The sequence below is a fragment of the Bombus pascuorum genome, chromosome 5, assembly GCF_905332965.1.
Source record: "Bombus pascuorum chromosome 5, iyBomPasc1.1, whole genome shotgun sequence".
In the NCBI taxonomy this organism is placed as follows: Eukaryota; Metazoa; Arthropoda; class Insecta; order Hymenoptera; family Apidae; genus Bombus; species Bombus pascuorum.
The window spans coordinates 14,152,718-14,171,793 of NC_083492.1; the positions used below are offsets into that span (position 1 = coordinate 14,152,718).

Consider the following 19,076-nt stretch of genomic DNA (forward strand, 5'->3'; position numbering starts at 1 on the left):
GCATTTGTTTGATGGTCGACGGGTCTCGTGAGAGACGCTATTATTTTTTAAAAAGATATGATGCATTACAAGTGCATCGATAGTTAGGCATTCTTGACATGACAATACATTACGATATTCGAGAGATAAAAAATGCAAGAAATTACTAACTATACAAATGCCATCGTTACGTCGTATTTCTAAAACACAGGTGTACCTCATTAGCATTTGTTAATTAGTAGACCGCTATTCATTAGTTTCGTATAAATATGTGGCAGTTTTTTTTAGTGGATCAGTTGATTGCACGCAATTAATAACGCGAAGCAAACATGGTTCCGAAAGCTTTGTACATCCTGCTCATCGCCTGTATTTTTGGCGCCATCATCCAGATGAGTCTTGCCACCTCATCCGAGTCAACCGACAAATCTGACTCCTCCGGTTCCTCCGGTTCGTCCGAGTCATCCGAGACATCCGACTCATCCGACTCATCTGACTCATCCGACTCAACTGACTCATCTGAGGTATGAAAATGCGTACAAAATCGTATACCTAAGGTTCTATATCTATAATTTTTGTATTTATTAAACAAATTGTGTTTGTGGAAAAAATAATTGTATTTATTAAATGTCTTCGTAATAAACATAAAATACCAACAATAGTATCCAACATTTTTTCATAAAATAAATGTTGCATTCAGTTCTTTTTGCGTCAAAGAAAGATTAATATGTTTGTTTTTTATTTGTACAGCCAGAGAAAAAATCGACAGAATCTGATGACCAAAAACCACAAAAACCGCCCACCAAACAGGAAGGTAACTTCGCAAAGACTATTAGTCTCCAAGATATCGTAGGTGTTCAAAAAATCGATTTTTTTTCTTTTTTTTAATTTTCTTACAATTTCTAGCTCAAACGGCTATTGATGTAAATGTTACGAACTTTCTAAACAACCCAGTAGAAGAATCACACGTGACACTAGTGTCGCGTTAGTAGCCGACTTACGTCTAATACACCGATAAAACTTCTTCTCTACAGAAGGTGAAAACAAGACTGTGATTAAGAAACTCGAGATCGTGTTACCAACGGTTCCAGCATTGTCCCATCCAGGACTTAAACCAAACGTCGAAAAGGCCAAAGAGATGGTTGCACGCCGTTTGAACAGCGGAAGCAATTTTGTCAACGCCGTTGCGAACGGTATAAGGGCTGCGGTCCATGCTGTTAAGCCTGTCATAGCTATAGGCGACTTGATTGCTAAAATTATACGCGCATTCGTCGACATAGCAGCATTAAACCCAATCCCACTCGGAATTCTTATTCTTCAGGAAGGTATGAAAACTGGCATGAGTGTCATGAGCGCGTCCATTCCTTTCTTGTTAGCTGGAGCTATAGCGGTTGCGATTTAAATAATCAATTATAATGTATTATAGTAGAACATTTACTTTATATGCAACTATGTATTAGTTCTGGTTGCAATTATATTTATGCATAATAATAATTTTTGTTGTTCTGTTTCTTTTGTACACCCTGTGATACTTTTTAGCGAAGGTCATAAATGAATATGAAGATACCTTTTCGTTATCGTTACTTTTTAAAAGCGTTTAAGGATCATTGGTACTTTGACTGGAAAAATATTGGATCGTATAAAATAATTAATATTTTGTACGATCTTCTTCTTCTCCCGACAACAATAGTTTCTTCGGGGATTTTGTAAAATAATTTTTCGAAAAATCTTATTTTTTTACCATTTATCTGCTACTTTGATTTTAATGTTTCAATAAATTAAATCAACAAATTATTTACGTTCTTTTACATTGTTATAATTTTTACGATTTTTAAACAGTCGTTAGAAATCTATTGAATAAAATATACGTAAAAAGTCTAAGTTTGAGGAATAATTGTTATCGATATGGATGATATCGAGTGATACATTCATATCAACTATTTGCTATGCCCTGTCAAAGTATTAAACACGTTCGTATTTTTTTAAATAAAAGTATACGATTTAGACATAAAAATTTGCGTACGATTAACATTCAGGAACAACATCACTTTCAGCGCGCAACAAAAACGGAAAGGTAAATATGAGTTTTCACGGTGGCTGACCGATTCATCTCTCCTAACAATCTGTTCCCACCTCATAAAATTGTCATCGTGCGTGCATAAAACATGAGGAGACGTTCGAGCACGCAGTAGTATAGCGAGAATCTACACCTGAAAATATAAGGAAAGATGGTATACATAGTACACTATTGCTCAAAAGTATCAACATCTCTGAGTTTTACATCTAATTCATAAAGAACTTTCCCAGCGAGGTTCGTACATACGACACGTATGATTCTTAATTCATATTCATCATGTTTCTCCTGCGACACTTATAAATACTTTTTACGAACTTTCACATGGTTATTCTGCACAAGTGCAAAATCCTGATCGCTTAATCATACAAACGATTACTTAAACGAATTACCGCGTTTTATACGAAAACAAAAAGTATCGTAATACTTATGAACGGGTGTGTATGTGGTAGCTCGCGCCATTGAATGCCTACAGGGTTGTCGATGGAGACTCCAGAGGTTTACGTTCGACGACAGGAGGCAACCTGAGGGAAACGAATGGCGCGGGAGAAGGAAAGGGTCGTTCGAGCGCGTATTTCCACTTTGCCGCCTCCATCGTGAACGCTAAAATACATTTTCCTACGAAGTGTCGTCACGGGAGGGCCTCCAGCTGCTGGTCGTGATATTCTACATGCGTAATGCTCGTGACGATATTTCCATACATAAATTTCATCCAAAAGAAAGTGGGCGGCTCTGTGGTTGCACGTCGACGCTGATGACGACGCGTCTTCGCGACGTGCTCGAGAATCTGTCCGCTGATCGCGGTTTGTCGCCAGTTATCACAATCATTATTCTTTGTTTCGTGACGTCTTTCAAAAGGGTTTTGTTATCGTGGATCAGAACCTGTACGGGCAAATATTCTACAGCGATACAGCGTAAGCGTTCGTCATTTATCCTTTAAGGGAAGGTGATACGGTATAGGTATCTTAACACTTTATTTTTAGATAAGTATACCGGACAAAAATAGTGAATAAACAGAGTATACATATATTCCAATAAATATTAAATTGACTAATCTTCGTTTTTCTGTTCGACCATATTCTCGGGGAAACGCGTTCGCGATATAATGCGTCAATGATAGTCGTAATTTCGTCTCGATACGATAATCGATGCCACCAATCAGCCGGTCGCCTATTTCGGTTAAGATAATAGAGGTGGTTTGAATGATATTCACAACGAGATAACAATTAGAATATTGTTTAACGCTAAGTTATCAATTAAAATATCACTATTTCTTTCCAACAATTTTTGAAGAATTTAATGTCTACGAATGTTATGTGTAATAGATGTAGAAAGTGTTTTTAGCGAAACGTTATTCGGTGACGATGTTGTCGGGAAGGAAAACTAGTGATGGGTGGTCGCCGCCCCCCACCAAAGGTTATTCGCCGATGTAAGCGGCCTTCGAGTATCTTTTATACCATGTTTCACCGTAATGAGCAATAACTCTAAGGAGTGTCCCAATTTTCAATATGTATTGTATAAATTAAGGGCCTCGACAGTAAGAAAAATCTCTAAATCTTACGTAATTAACACTAAACCTATCGACACTTCGTGCATACCTATTCCTACCGTGTGCGGTCAAAATGACCGATGATTAAAGAAGTAATAGTTTTTATGACTTGACTTAGATAATGGCTAATCTATAACTAAATGTATATAAAATGATTTTTTTTTTATTTGCGTTTATTTTACAATCAATTCTCAGTAGAGAAATTTTTTACTTGACAAGTTTTTTGTAATAATGAATCTGAACTTGTTGCTAGTTTTATGGCATGGTTTTTTTCCTGGGTTTCTTTATATAAAAGTAATGTATGCACCAGATTTATAACAATTATGTGAATTCTCTGTAAATTGGCCCCATACTGTAGATACCATTGCAAATTTATTGGTTCGTAAACATTGGCTTCTTTCGCTCTTCTTATCAAATCGTACAAACCTCATAATTTCAGCAAAGTCATTATTATTCATTCAGTCATCATTATTATTATATATATATAGATATTTGGCATTTCCGCTTGAATTCTCGAAATTTGCCCCTGCAATCACGCCATTTAACCACAGATTTTCGTGATTCGTTCTAGAACTCTCGCCATTCCTCAAGGAATTATCGTTATTTATACAAAAATTCTATTGATTTATGAATGAATTCCCGCCATATGAATACGAATTCCCGAGAATTGTCTACAAATTCTCGCAATTTGGATACAAATTCTCCCCATTCGACCACCGCGGATATTCGATATTTGCACTCTGATTCTCTACATTCGACCCTGCATTCACGACACTCCTCAAGGAATGCTCCTTATTTATACAAAAATACTTCTGATTTATTAATGAATTCTCGCCATATAAATACGAATTCCCGAGATTTGTCCCTCTTACACCTTTATACTCTAAATGCTTCTTCTTCCTTACATCTTATTAAATGATTCATTATACGGTGATCAACGATAAGATAAAATGCCGACTTTACTTGTTCTTTCATTATATGCCGTTTAGAATATCCCCAAAAATATTATGAACTGATGTCCTGCCAGGTTTGAGACTTCCATCTATTTCTTTCTAATCTGTTGTATCGGGCCCAGTCTTACTCTCTGCTGTCAACGATCACTTATTTCCTTTTTGCCCTTACGTAAACGCTTATTTATAATATTCAATTCTGATTCGGTTGTAAATAGCTTTGCATGTATTCTCATGCCGTTTTCAGTTGCTGAAGTTTCTTCTTCATCGCACAGTGAACTGTCCACTTTTATATCCGTTATTCTCTTTTTATAATATTTTTTTGAAAAGTCTTGACATTTATAGAGTAAATATTTATCACAGAATACTACCATGTACGGAATACAAAATTATTGTCAAATATCATTTTACTGTTCCTTTTATAACAATATTACACAAAACGCTCTGCCTCAGATGCTTTCTGTATGAGTTTTAGAGATAATAAGTTTAGATGTCGACTAATTGACTAACAAACTAAGATGTATTCTAAGCGAAAGGACAATAGCAAGTAAGAATATGGTCTGTGTTGGCGATATTTATACGAATACATTGATGAGTATTGACCGTTCTCCACCAAGTGTTGCTCGATTGTTACGGCTATAACAGCTTTTAATATTTGTTACTACTGACTTCGTTTGTCATTTGACCTTGAGATAGCCTTTTCTTTGTACTGATTGCATTTATTTTAAGAATAACTAAAATATGTCGTCGGCGGTCAAAGTGCGCTCACGGTAGGCAAGGTAAAGTACACATTTTTCTCAGAAAGTAAAAGAGCAAACTAAAATTAAATTCGCAAAAATATATTGTATGCATGTCTTAAGAAAAGAGAGAAATTATGAAGCGATATGATAAATTTCAAATGTGGTCAAATTTATCTAAATGTTCGAGAGCGGTCAATTTGACTCCCGCTAAATACCTGATAGACATCTTGGCCGTAGAATGGATTAGAATATATGGTAGGCTCACGGGATGTAATATTTTCATTAGTATATGCGTTTCCAAGTATACATAAGTAAAACTTGTTTTAAATATGTATATTATATACATAAACACAAAACTCTGTATATTATTAAAAACGGAACGTTATCTTTCGTAATAAAAATCGTATTACTTCGCGTCGATTCTTGTTAGAGGTTTAAAAAAGTAATAATTTCAAAACGATTGAAATAAATTATATGATTCGATCATTCATATTAAATAGATTGGAGGTAACAATAAATAACACTAAGTATTACACACTTATGCACTATTTATTATTAATATCAAATACATACTTATACAAAGATTAATTGAAAAGACAGGTAACTTTTTTACACGACTATCCTCTATGTAAATACATATTCTTACGTTTTTCTACCCATTGTATGTCATCTTACATTAAAAAGTATAATCGCTTAGTGAATCATTTTCGATTGCAACTGCGCCTTATATCTATCTGTATTCTCGCATGTAACTGTATTTACGCCATTGCTCAAGGAGTTCTTGTGTTTTATCAATGAATTTTCACCATTTATCAAAGATTTCTCGTCATTCTTCAACGTATACTCGTCATCCTTCAGGGGATTTTCATCATTCATACAAACATTCTCATCATTTATCGATGTATTCTCGCTATCTAGATAGAAATTCTCGTTATGAGTTTATGAATTCGCGAAACTTTGATACTCTTCTCCCCTTTCGACCACTGATTATATTCCTCATTCGACCACTGATTATATTCCTCATTCGACCACTGATTATATTCCTCATTCGACCACTGATTATTCTCCCCTTTCGTCCATTGATACTCGCCATGTGAAAACCTATAGTCGTCATGCGGGCACGAATACTCGCCACTGAAAAACGTATGCTCGCCATTGGCAAACGTATGCCCGCCATTCAGAGAAGAATTCTCGCCGTTCATCGGTGAATTCGCGTCACTTGACCATGATTCTGAGTCACTTATCCACGAATTTGCTCCTTCCGTCCAGACATTCACGTCAGTTGTCCACGCATACGCGCCAGTTGACCACGAGTTTAGCTCTGTTCTCCAGATCCGTTCGAAGTACTGCGGAAGCCAGCGAGCGACTTCCTCGTTGGTTTCGGAGCGTTCTGGATTGCTTATTATTTTTTCCCCTTGTTCTTCTGGAGCTAAACATGAGTAAAGATTTTAGTGTTATTATTATACATTATCTACGAACAGATATTTAAACGATAACGGATAATTTATGAGCAAAGGCTTCAATGAAATTATTATAGAATAACATATTAATGACGTGCATCATCAAATTGAAATAAAACAAAAATGCCCGATATGAATTTTATGAATGGTTTATTAAAAGCCATTACTTTCTTGTTAGAGAATGACAAACTCGTAGTTTGAACGACTCAATGATTGACCCGAACTACTGATGATTTGTGTCAACATATTGATAGCAACAAGTTTACATCTAAATACACATAATTGAGAATAAACTGTGAATATTTATACATTTATTCTGCATACATGCTTTTTTATTGCACGTATAAAAGTAACAATTCCTGAACATTCGCAGTCTAGTCATAATATTAACTTACCTGTCACGGGGTTTTCTTTGGGAAAAAGGAATTTTGCAAGAATACGTGCTCCTAGCTGCATTGGATCTGTGGGGTCCGCCATGCTGTCCTCCACGGGTCTCAAGGTGCTATCAGGAACTGAATCAGGAGCTATCATGTCTGAATGGACTAACATGATTACTGTTTGTTTATTAAAATCTGGATCGTACACGAATCAACCCAACGCCTATTTGAATTATGATAATAGGAGTGTTCCGAATGATATTCACACTGCACTAACAATTAAAATATCACTTAACACTGAGTTACCAATTAAAATCACTATTAATTTCCAAAAACTCTTGATTACTACAAGTGTCAACGAGTGTTGCGAATGATATGTGTAAAAGTGTTCTCACAGAAGAGCGAAGACTAGGTGTCTCTTGACCGAAGAATTTTTGCCAAATGACGTACAGGTAAATGATGTCGAACTATTAATAAACGTCATCCCCTACCATCGGTCGCTCCCAGGTTGGGAGAGGCCCTGGAATACCGTTAGGGTAAATTCAACTTATTCCATGATTTACCGTATTGCAAACTTTAGGTATGTATCGTATAAATGAAGGATCTCCGCATTTAGCAAAATCTTTAATTCTTATGGTTTATGAGCAATAAACCAGTCCCTTGGAAACAATGTGGGACCGAGCAAATACGATTGAAGAGTTGTTCATTATGTCGGCCGAAGGATTGAATAGATTATATGTTGCTTTAAATGGACCTAAATTGCAAAGCTTAAATAAGCTTAGTAAAGCTTAAATGGACATTGTATTATTTCCAAGTATACTCCGAGCCTTATTTTAAATATGTATACTATATTTTAAATATGTATATATATATTATATATGTGTATATATATATATATTATTATTATTATTTTATACATATATACATATATATATATTTTATACATATTATTGTATACATACATACATACATACATACATACATATATATATATATGTATATATATGTATACAAAATTTTTTATATTGTTAGAAACGAAACGGTACTTCCGTAATAAAGATCGTATTATTTTAAGTTGATTCTTGTTGAAGCTTCAAAAAAATAATACGATCAATCAAAACGATTGAAATGAAATTAAATAATTCGATCACTCACAGTAAATAGATTCCTAATTGGCAACAGATAACTCTGAGTATTCAACAATTAAGTACTATCTTAAATTAGATAATGTCGGATATATATTTGTAATAAAAGTATTTATTGTAAAAAAGAAGTATTTATTTTACACGGCTGTCCTGCATGTAAATACATATGCTTATGTTTTGTTCTCACTGTATGTCTTCATAAAATGAAAACTATAAATGCTTATTGAATCTTTTCCGATTGCACCTATGCCTTATATCTATGACTGTATTCTCGTCAATTGGCCACGGATATTTGCCATTTGAACTCGGATACACAACATCTAACCCTGGATTCACGCAATTTAATCACAGATTCTCGTCATTTATCAAAGAATTGTCGACATTTCTCCAGGAATTCTCGTCATTTATCCAAAAATTCTTGTGATTTATTAATGAATTCTAGCCATGTAAATACGAATTCCCGTGATTTGTCCTTGAATTTGGACACAAATTCTCCCTATTCGACAACCGGGGATATTCCACATTTGCACTCTGGTTCTCGACACTTGACCCTGAATTCACGCCACTTAACCACGTATACTCGTCATTTATCGAAGGATTCTCGCCATTCGTCAAGGAATGCTCCTTATTTATACAAAAATACTTCTGATTTATTAATGAATTCTCGCCATATAAATACGAATTCCCGAGATTTGTCCCTCTTACACCTTTATACTCTAAATGCTTCTTCTTCCTTACATCTTATTAAATGATTCATTATACGGTGATCAACGATAAGATAAAATGCCGACTTTACTTGTTCTTTCATTATATGCCGTTTAGAATATCCCCAAAAATATTATGAACTGATGTCCTGCCAGGTTTGAGACTTCCATCTATTTCTTTCTAATCTGTTGTATCGGGCCCAGTCTTACTCTCTGCTGTCAACGATCACTTATTTCCTTTTTGCCCTTACGTAAACGCTTATTTATAATATTCAATTCTGATTCGGTTGTAAATAGCTTTGCATGTATTCTCATGCCGTTTTCAGTTGCTGAAGTTTCTTCTTCATCGCACAGTGAACTGTCCACTTTTATATCCGTTATTCTCTTTTTATAATATTTTTTTGAAAAGTCTTGACATTTATAGAGTAAATATTTATCACAGAATACTACCATGTACGGAATACAAAATTATTGTCAAATATCATTTTACTGTTCCTTTTATAACAATATTACACAAAACGCTCTGCCTCAGATGCTTTCTGTATGAGTTTTAGAGATAATAAGTTTAGATGTCGACTAATTGACTAACAAACTAAGATGTATTCTAAGCGAAAGGACAATAGCAAGTAAGAATATGGTCTGTGTTGGCGATATTTATACGAATACATTGATGAGTATTGACCGTTCTCCACCAAGTGTTGCTCGATTGTTACGGCTATAACAGCTTTTAATATTTGTTACTACTGACTTCGTTTGTCATTTGACCTTGAGATAGCCTTTTCTTTGTACTGATTGCATTTATTTTAAGAATAACTAAAATATTTCGTCAGCGGTCAAAGTGCGCTCACGGTAGGCAAGGTAGAGTACACATTTTTCTCAGAAAGTAAAAGAGCAAACTAAAATTAAATTCGCAAAAATATATTGTATGCAGGTCTTAAGAAAAGACAGAAATTATGAAGCGATATGATAAATTTCAAATGTGGTCAAATTTATGTAAATGTTCGAGAGCAGTCAATTTGACCCCCGCTAAATACCTGATAGACATCTTGGCCGTGGAATGGATTAGAATATATGGTAGGGTTACGAGACGTAACATTTTTATTAGTATATATATGCGTTTCCAAGTATATTTCCAAGTATATATAAGTAAAACTTGTTTTAAATATATATATATATTCACAAAACTTTGTATATTATTAAAAACGAAACGTTATCTTTCGTAATAAAAATCGTATTGCTTTACGTCGATTCTTGTTAGAGCTTCAAAAAAGTTGTAATTTCAAAACGAGTGAAATAAATTATATAATTCGATCATTCATAGTAAATAGACTGGAGGTAACAACAAATAACACTAAGTATTACACACTTATGCACTATTTATTATTAATATCAAATACATACTTATACAAAGATTAATTGAACAGAGAGGTACTTTTTTTACGTAACTATCCTCTATGTAAATACATACGCTTACGTTTTTCTACCCGTTGTATGTCATCTTACATTAAAAACTACAATCGCTTAGTGAATCATTTTCGATTGCAACTGCGCCTTATATCTATCTGTATTCTCGCATGTAACTGTATTTACGCCATTGCTCAAGGAGTTCTTGTGTTTTGTCAATGAATTTTCACCATTTATCAAAGATATCTCGTCATTCTTCAACGTATACTCGTCATCCTTCAGGGGATTTTCATCATTTATACAAACATTGTCATCATTTATCGATGTATTCTGGCTATCTAGATACAAATTCTCGATATGTGTCTATGAATTGGCGAAACTTTGACACTTATTCTCCCCTTTCGTCCATTGATACTCGCCATGTGAAAACCTATAGTCGTCATGCGGGCACGAATACTCGCCACTGAAAAACGTATGCTCGCCATTGGCAAACGTATGCCCGCCATTCAGAGAAGAATTCTCGCTGTTCATCGGTGAATTCGCGTCACTTGACCATGATTCTGAGTCACTTATCCACGAATTCGCGTCACTTGACCATGATTCTGAGTCACTTATCCACGAATTTGCTCCTTCCGTCCAGACATTCACGTCAATTGTCCACGCATACGCGCGAGGTGACCACGAGTTTAGCTCTGTTCTCCAGATCCGTTCGAAGTTCGGCGGAAGCCAGCGAGCGACTTCCTTGTCGGTTTCGAAGCGTTTTGGTTTGCATATTATTTTTTTCCTTTGATCTTCTGGAGCTAAACATGAATAAAGATTTTAGTGTTATTATTATACATTATCTACGAACAGATATTAAAACGATAACGGATAATTTATGAGCAAAGGCTTCAATGAAATTATTATAGAATAACATATTAATGACGTGCATCATCAAATTGAAATAAAACAAAAATGCCCGATATGAATTTTATGAATGGTTTAAATGACAAACTCGTAGTTTGAACGACTCAATGATTAACCCGAACTACTGATGATTTGTGTCAACATATTGATAGCAACAAGGTTACATCTAAATACACATAACCGTGAATAAACTGTGAATATTTTATCAATAAATACCATTTATCAAAGATATCTCGTCATTCTTCAACGTATACTCCTCACCGTTCAGGGGATCTTCATCATTTATACAAACATTCTCATCATTTATCGATGTATTCTCGCTATCTAGATACAACTTCTCGATATGTGTCCATGAATTCGCGAAACTTTGACACTCATTCTCCCCTTTCGTCCACTGATTATATTCCCCATTCGACCATTGATACTCGCCATGTGAATACCTATAGTCGTCATGCGGGCACGTATACTCGCCACTGAAAAACGTATGCTTGCCATTGGCAAACGTATGCCCGCCATTCAGAGAAGAATTCTCGCCGTTCATCTGTGAATTCGCGTCACTTGACCATGATTTTGAGTCTCTTATCCACGAATTTGCTCCTTCCGTCCAGACATTCACGCCAGTTGTCCACGCATACGAGCTAGTTGACCACGAGCTTAGCTCTGTTCTCCAGGTCGGTTCGAAGTACGGCGAAATCCAGTGAGCGACTTCCTCGTTGGTTTCGGAGCGTTCTGGATTGCTTATTATTTTTTCCCCTTGTTCTTCTGGAGCTAAACATGAATAAAGATTTTAGTGTTATTATTATACATTATCTACGAACAGATATTTAAACGATAACGGATTATTTATGATCAAAGACTTCAATGAAATTATTATAGGATAACATATTAATGACGTGCATTATCGAAATGAAATAAAACAAAAATGCCCGATATGAATTTTATGAATGGTTTATTAAAAGCCATTACTTTCTTGTTAGAGAATGATAAACTCGTAGTTTGAACGACTCAATGATTGACCCGAATTACTGATGATTTGTGTCAACATATTGATAGCAACAAGTTTACATCTAAATACACATAACCGTGAATAAACTGTGAATATTTATGCATTTATTCTGCATACATGCTTTTTTATGGCACGTATAGAAGTAAAAATTCCTGAACATTCGCAATTTAGTCATAATACTAACATACCTGTCACGGGGTTTTCTTTGGGAAACGGAAAGCGTGCTCCTAGCTGCGTTGGATCTGTGGGGTCCGCCATGACGTCCTCCAAGAGTCTCAAGATGCTCTCCAGAACTGAATCAGGAGCTGTCATGTCTGAATGATCTGACATGATTACTTTTTGTTTATTAAAATCTGGATCGTACACGAATCAACCCAACGCCTATTTGAATTATGATAATAGGAGTGTTCCGAATGATATTCACACTGCACTAACAATTAAAATATCACTTAACACTGAGTTACCAATTAAAATCACTATTAATTTCCAAAAACTCTTGATTACTACAAGTGTCAACGAGTGTTGCGAATGATATGTGTAAAAGTGTTCTCACAGAAGAGCGAAGACTAGGTGTCTCTTGACCGAAGAATTTTTGCCAAATGACGTACAGGTAAATGATGTCGAACTATTAACAAACGTCATCCCCTACCATCGGTCGCTCCCAGGTTGGGAGAGGCCCTGGAATACCGTTAGGGTAAATTCAACTTATTCCATGATTTACCGTATTGCAAACTTTAGGTATGTATTGTATAGATTAAGGATCTCCGCATTTAGCAAAATCTTTAATTCTTATGGTTTATGAGCAATAAACCAGTCCCTTGGAAATAATGTGGGACCGAGCAAATACGATTGAATAGTTGTACATTATGTCGGCCGAAGGATTGAATAGATTATATGTTGCTTTAAATGGACCTAAATTGCAAAGCTTAAATAAGCTTAATAAAGCTTAAATGGACATTGTATTATTTCCAAGTATACTCCGAGCCTTGTTTTAAATATGTATACTATATTTTAAATATGTATATATATATTATATTTGTGTATATATATATATATATATGTATACAAAATTATTTATATTGCTCGAAACGAAACGGTACCTTCCGTAATAAATATCGTATTATTTTAAGTTGATTCTTGTTGAAGCTTCAAAAAAATAATACGAGCAATCAAAACGATTGAAATGAAATTAAATAATTCGATAACTCACAGTAAATAGATTCCTAATTGGCAACAGATAACTCTGAGTATTCAACAATTAAGTACTATCTTAAATTAGATAGTGTCGGATATATATTTGTAATAAAAGTATTTATTGTAAAAAAGAAGTATTTATTTTACACGGCTGTCCTGCATGTAAATACATATGCTTATGTTTTGTTCTCACTGTATGTCTTCATAAAATGAAAACTATAAATGCTTATTGAATCTTTTCCGATTGCACCTATGCCTTATATCTATGACTGTATTCTCGTCAATTGGCCACGGATATTTGCCATTTGAACTCGGATACACAACATCTAACCCTGGATTCACGCAATTTAATCACAGATTCTCGTCATTTATCAAAGAATTGTCGACATTTCTCCAGGAATTCTCGTCATTTATCCAAAAATTCTTGTGATTTATTAATGAATTCTAGCCATGTAAATACGAATTCCCGTGATTTGTCCTTGAATTTGGACACAAATTCTCCCTATTCGACAACCGGGGATATTCCACATTTGCACTCTGGTTCTCGACACTTGACCCTGAATTCACGCCACTTAACCACGTATACTCGTCATTTATCGAAGGATTCTCGCCATTCGTCAAGGAATGCTCCTTATTTATACAAAAATACTTCTGATTTATTAATGAATTCTCGCCATATAAATACGAATTCCCGAGATTTGTCCCTCTTACACCTTTATACTCTAAATGCTTCTTCTTCCTTACATCTTATTAAATGATTCATTATACGGTGATCAACGATAAGATAAAATGCCGACTTTACTTGTTCTTTCATTATATGCCGTTTAGAATATCCCCAAAAATATTATGAACTGATGTCCTGCCAGGTTTGAGACTTCCATCTATTTCTTTCTAATCTGTTGTATCGGGCCCAGTCTTACTCTCTGCTGTCAACGATCACTTATTTCCTTTTTGCCCTTACGTAAACGCTTATTTATAATATTCAATTCTGATTCGGTTGTAAATAGCTTTGCATGTATTCTCATGCCGTTTTCAGTTGCTGAAGTTTCTTCTTCATCGCACAGTGAACTGTCCACTTTTATATCCGTTATTCTCTTTTTATAATATTTTTTTGAAAAGTCTTGACATTTATAGAGTAAATATTTATCACAGAATACTACCATGTACGGAATACAAAATTATTGTCAAATATCATTTTACTGTTCCTTTTATAACAATATTACACAAAACGCTCTGCCTCAGATGCTTTCTGTATGAGTTTTAGAGATAATAAGTTTAGATGTCGACTAATTGACTAACAAACTAAGATGTATTCTAAGCGAAAGGACAATAGCAAGTAAGAATATGGTCTGTGTTGGCGATATTTATACGAATACATTGATGAGTATTGACCGTTCTCCACCAAGTGTTGCTCGATTGTTACGGCTATAACAGCTTTTAATATTTGTTACTACTGACTTCGTTTGTCATTTGACCTTGAGATAGCCTTTTCTTTGTACTGATTGCATTTATTTTAAGAATAACTAAAATATGTCGTCGGCGGTCAAAGTGCGCTCACGGTAGGCAAGGTAAAGTACACATTTTTCTCAGAAAGTAAAAGAGCAAACTAAAATTAAATTCGCAAAAATATATTGTATGCATGTCTTAAGAAAAGAGAGAAATTATGAAGCGATATGATAAATTTCAAATGTGGTCAAATTTATCTAAATGTTCGAGAGCGGTCAATTTAACTCCCGCTAAATACCTGATAGACATCTTGGCCGTAGAATGGATTAGAATATATGGTAGGCTCACGGGATGTAATATTTTCATTAGTATATGCGTTTCCAAGTATACATAAGTAAAACTTGTTTTAAATATGTATATTATATACATAAACACAAAACTCTGTATATTATTAAAAACGGAACGTTATCTTTCGTAATAAAAATCGTATTACTTCGCGTCGATTCTTGTTAGAGGTTTAAAAAAGTAATAATTTCAAAACGATTGAAATGAAATTAAATAATTCGATCACTCACAGTAAATAGACTGGAGGTAACAACAAATAACACTAAGTATTACACACTTATGCACTATTTATTATTAATATCAAATACATACTTATACAAAGATTAATTGAACAGAGAGGTACTTTTTTTACGTAACTATCTTCTATGTAAATACATATGCTTATGATCTATGTCACCATACATTAAAAACTATAAACGCTTAGTGGATCTGTTTCGATTGCTCCTGCGCCTTCTACCTTTAACTGTATTCTCGCTATTTGGCGGATTCTCGCAATTTGAACGCGGATTCTCGACATCTGAACGAAGATTCTCGCCAATTAAACGCGAATTCTCGTCATTTATCAAAGATTTCTCGTCATTTGCGCAAGAATTCTCGTAATTTCTGCAACAATTCTTGTAATTTATCTCAAAAGTCTCGCCATTTGCACACGAATTCTGGTGAATTGTCCACAAATTCTTGCAATTTGCGCAATCACAGTTGAACCACGGATACTCGCAGATTATAATCGCATGCTCGCCATCGATGATTGGATACTCGCGCCATCGACGATTGGATACTCGCCATCGACGATTGGATACTCGCCATCGATGATTGGATACTCGCCATCGACGATTGGATACTCGCCGTTGTTGACCGTATATTCACTGTTGATCGGCGCGTACGCGCCGTCGATCAGCGGATACGCACTGTTGATCTGAGGATGCGGGCCGTTGATCGGCGGATACCAGCAGTTGATCGGCGGATGCGCGCCGTTAACCTGAGAATACGGGCCGTAGTTCGGCTGATACGCGCCGTTGACCTGAGGATACGGGCCGTATATCGGCTGATACGCGCCGTTGACCTGAGGATACGTGTAGTTGATCGGTTGATACCAGCCGTTGATCGGCAGATACGCGCCGTTGATCGGCGGATGCGCGCCGTTGATCAGCGGATGCGCGCCGTTGATCGGCGGATGCGCGCCGTTGATCGGCGGATGCGCGCCGTTAACCTGAGGATACGGGTCGTAGTTCGGCTGATACGCGCCGTTGACCTGAGGATACGTGTAGTTGATCGGTTGATACCAGCCGTTGATCGGCGGATGCACGCCGTTGTTCGAAGGACACTCCCCGTTGTTCGGGGGACACTCGCCGTTGATCGGCGGATTCTCATCCTGCATCCACCGATTCACTTCACTTGTCCTGACATTCACGCCAGTTGTTCGGGAATTTTCATGCCGTATCGAGGAATGCTCCAGGTACGATGGGTTCGAACGAGCGACATTCTCTCTGGTTTCATAGCGTCCTGGTGCGCTTGTTTTGGTGCTCCGCCGCTTATTTTTCTTTTGTTTTTTTGGAGCTAAATGTGAATACAGATTTTAGTGTTATTATTATACATTATCTACGAACAGATATTTAAACGATAACGGATAATTTATGAGCAAAGGCTTCAATGAAATTATTATAGGATAACATATTAATGACGTGCATCATCAAATTGAAATAAAACAAAAATGCCGGCATGAATTTTATGAATGGTTTATTAAAAGCCATTACTTTCTTGTTAGAGAATGATAAACTCGTAGTTTGAACGACTCAATGATTGACCCGAATTACTGATGATATGTGTCAACATATTGATAGCAACAAGTTTACATCTAAATATACATAATCGTGAATAAACTGTGAATGTTTATGCAATTATTCTGCATACATGCTTTTTTATTGCACGTATAAAAGTAACAATTCCTGAACATTCGCAATTTAGTCTTAATACTAACATACCTGTCACGGGGTTTTCTTTGGGAAACGGAAAGCGTGCTCCTAGCTGCGTTGGATCTGTGGGGTCCGCCATGCTGTCCTCCACGAGTCTCAAGATGCTATCCGGAACTGAATCAGGAGCTATCATTTCTGAATGGTCTGACATGATTACTGTTTGTTTATTAAAATCTGGATCGTACACGAATCAACCCAACGCCTATTTGAATTATGATAATAGGAGTGTTCTAAATGATATTCACACTGCATTAACAATTAAAATATCATTTAACACTGAGTTACCAATTAAAATATCACTATTAATTTCCAAGAAACTCTTGATTACTACAAGTGTCAACGAGTGTTGCGAATGATATGTGTAAAAGTGTTCTCACAGAAGAGCGAAGACTAGGTGTCTCTTGACCGAAGAATTTTTGCTAAATGACGTATAGGTAAATGATGTCGAACTATTAGTAAACGTCATCCCCTACCATCGGTCGCTCCCAGGTTGGGAGAGGCCCTGGAATACCGTTAGGGTAAATTCAACTTATTCCATGATTTACCGTATTGCAAACTTTAGGTACGTGTTGTATAAATTAAGGATCTCCGCATTAAGAAATACCTCTAATTCTGTGGTTTATAAGCAATAAATCAGCAGTTCCTTGGAATTAATTGTGGGAACGAGCAAATACGTCGGCCGAAGGATGGATAGGATTATATGTTGCTTTAAACGCACCTAATAGTTTCATTGCAGTATTTCCAAGTATACCCCAAGCCTTGTTTTAAATATGTATACTATATTATATATTATATATATGTGTGTGTGTATATATATTGTGTGTGTGTTTTTGTGTGTGTGTGTGTGTGTGTGTGTGTGTGTGTGTGTGTGTGTGTGTGTGTGTGTGTGTGTGTGTGTGTGTGTGTGTGTGTGTGTGTGGTATGTATACAAAATTCTTTATATTGTTAAAAACGAAACGGTACCTTCCGTAATAAAGATCGTATTATTTTAAGTTGATTCTTGTTGTAGCTTCAAAAAGATAATACGATCAATGAAAACGATTGAAATGAAATTAAATAATTCGATCATTCACAGTATATAGACTCCTAATTGGCAACAACTAACTCTGAGTATTCAACAATTAAGTACTATTTTATATTAGATAATGTCAGATATATATTCTAAAAGGATTTATTGCAAAAAGAAATATTTATTTTACACGACTGTTCTGCATGTAAATACATATGCTTATGTTTGGTTCTCACTGAATGTTTTCATAAATTCAACACTTTGAATGGCCTTGTGAATCTCCTTCTTGATTGTACCTGTAGCCCATATCTATACGTATATTCTCGCCATTAATCAATGGATTTTCGATGCATGCTTGAATCAAATGAGCGACTTCCTCGCAGGTTCCGTAGCGTTTTGGTGTGAGTTTCATTGCGATCCACTGCTTCCGTTCCTCCTCTTTTTGTAGAGCTAAATGTGAGCAAGGATTTCAGTGATTCTAAATTATTTACGGGCAGGCATTTAAACCATGACGGTTTATTAATGAACAATGACACCAATGAAATTATTATAGGATAACATATTAATGACGTGCATCATCGCATTGAAATAAAACAAAATGCGCGATATGAATTTTATGAATGGTTTATTAAAAGCCATTACTTTCTTGTTAGAGAATGATAAACTCGTAGTTTGCACGACTCAATGATTGACCCAAACTACTGATGGTTTCTGTCGACATATTGTTAGCGACAAATTTACATCTAAATACATATAATCGTGAATAAAGTGTGAATGTTTATGCATTTATTCTGTATACATGCTTTTTTTATTGCACG

At 35.5% G+C, this 19,076-nt stretch overlaps 1 protein-coding gene across 1 annotated transcript; it reads left to right on the forward strand.

The window, feature by feature from the left end:
- The first annotated feature begins 256 nt into the window (after window positions 1-256).
- Window positions 257-1,470, forward strand: LOC132906717 (uncharacterized). The gene is made up of 3 exons (XM_060959145.1): window positions 257-500; window positions 727-790; window positions 1,011-1,470. Exons 1-3 carry the CDS (start codon window positions 309-311, stop codon window positions 1,376-1,378), a joined length of 624 nt encoding a protein of 207 aa, XP_060815128.1. The 5' UTR covers window positions 257-308; the 3' UTR covers window positions 1,379-1,470.
- The last annotated feature ends 17,606 nt before the right edge of the window (window positions 1,471-19,076 follow it).

Coding starts and splice junctions, on each gene's coding strand:
- LOC132906717 (XM_060959145.1), top strand. CDS start 309: ATGGTTCCGAAAGCTTTGTACATCCTGCTCATCGCCTGTATTTTTGGC. Junction 501..726: donor ACTCAACTGACTCATCTGAG/GTATGAAAATGC, acceptor TTATTTGTACAG/CCAGAGAAAAAATCGACAGA. Junction 791..1,010: donor ACCGCCCACCAAACAGGAAG/GTAACTTCGCAA, acceptor TCTTCTCTACAG/AAGGTGAAAACAAGACTGTG.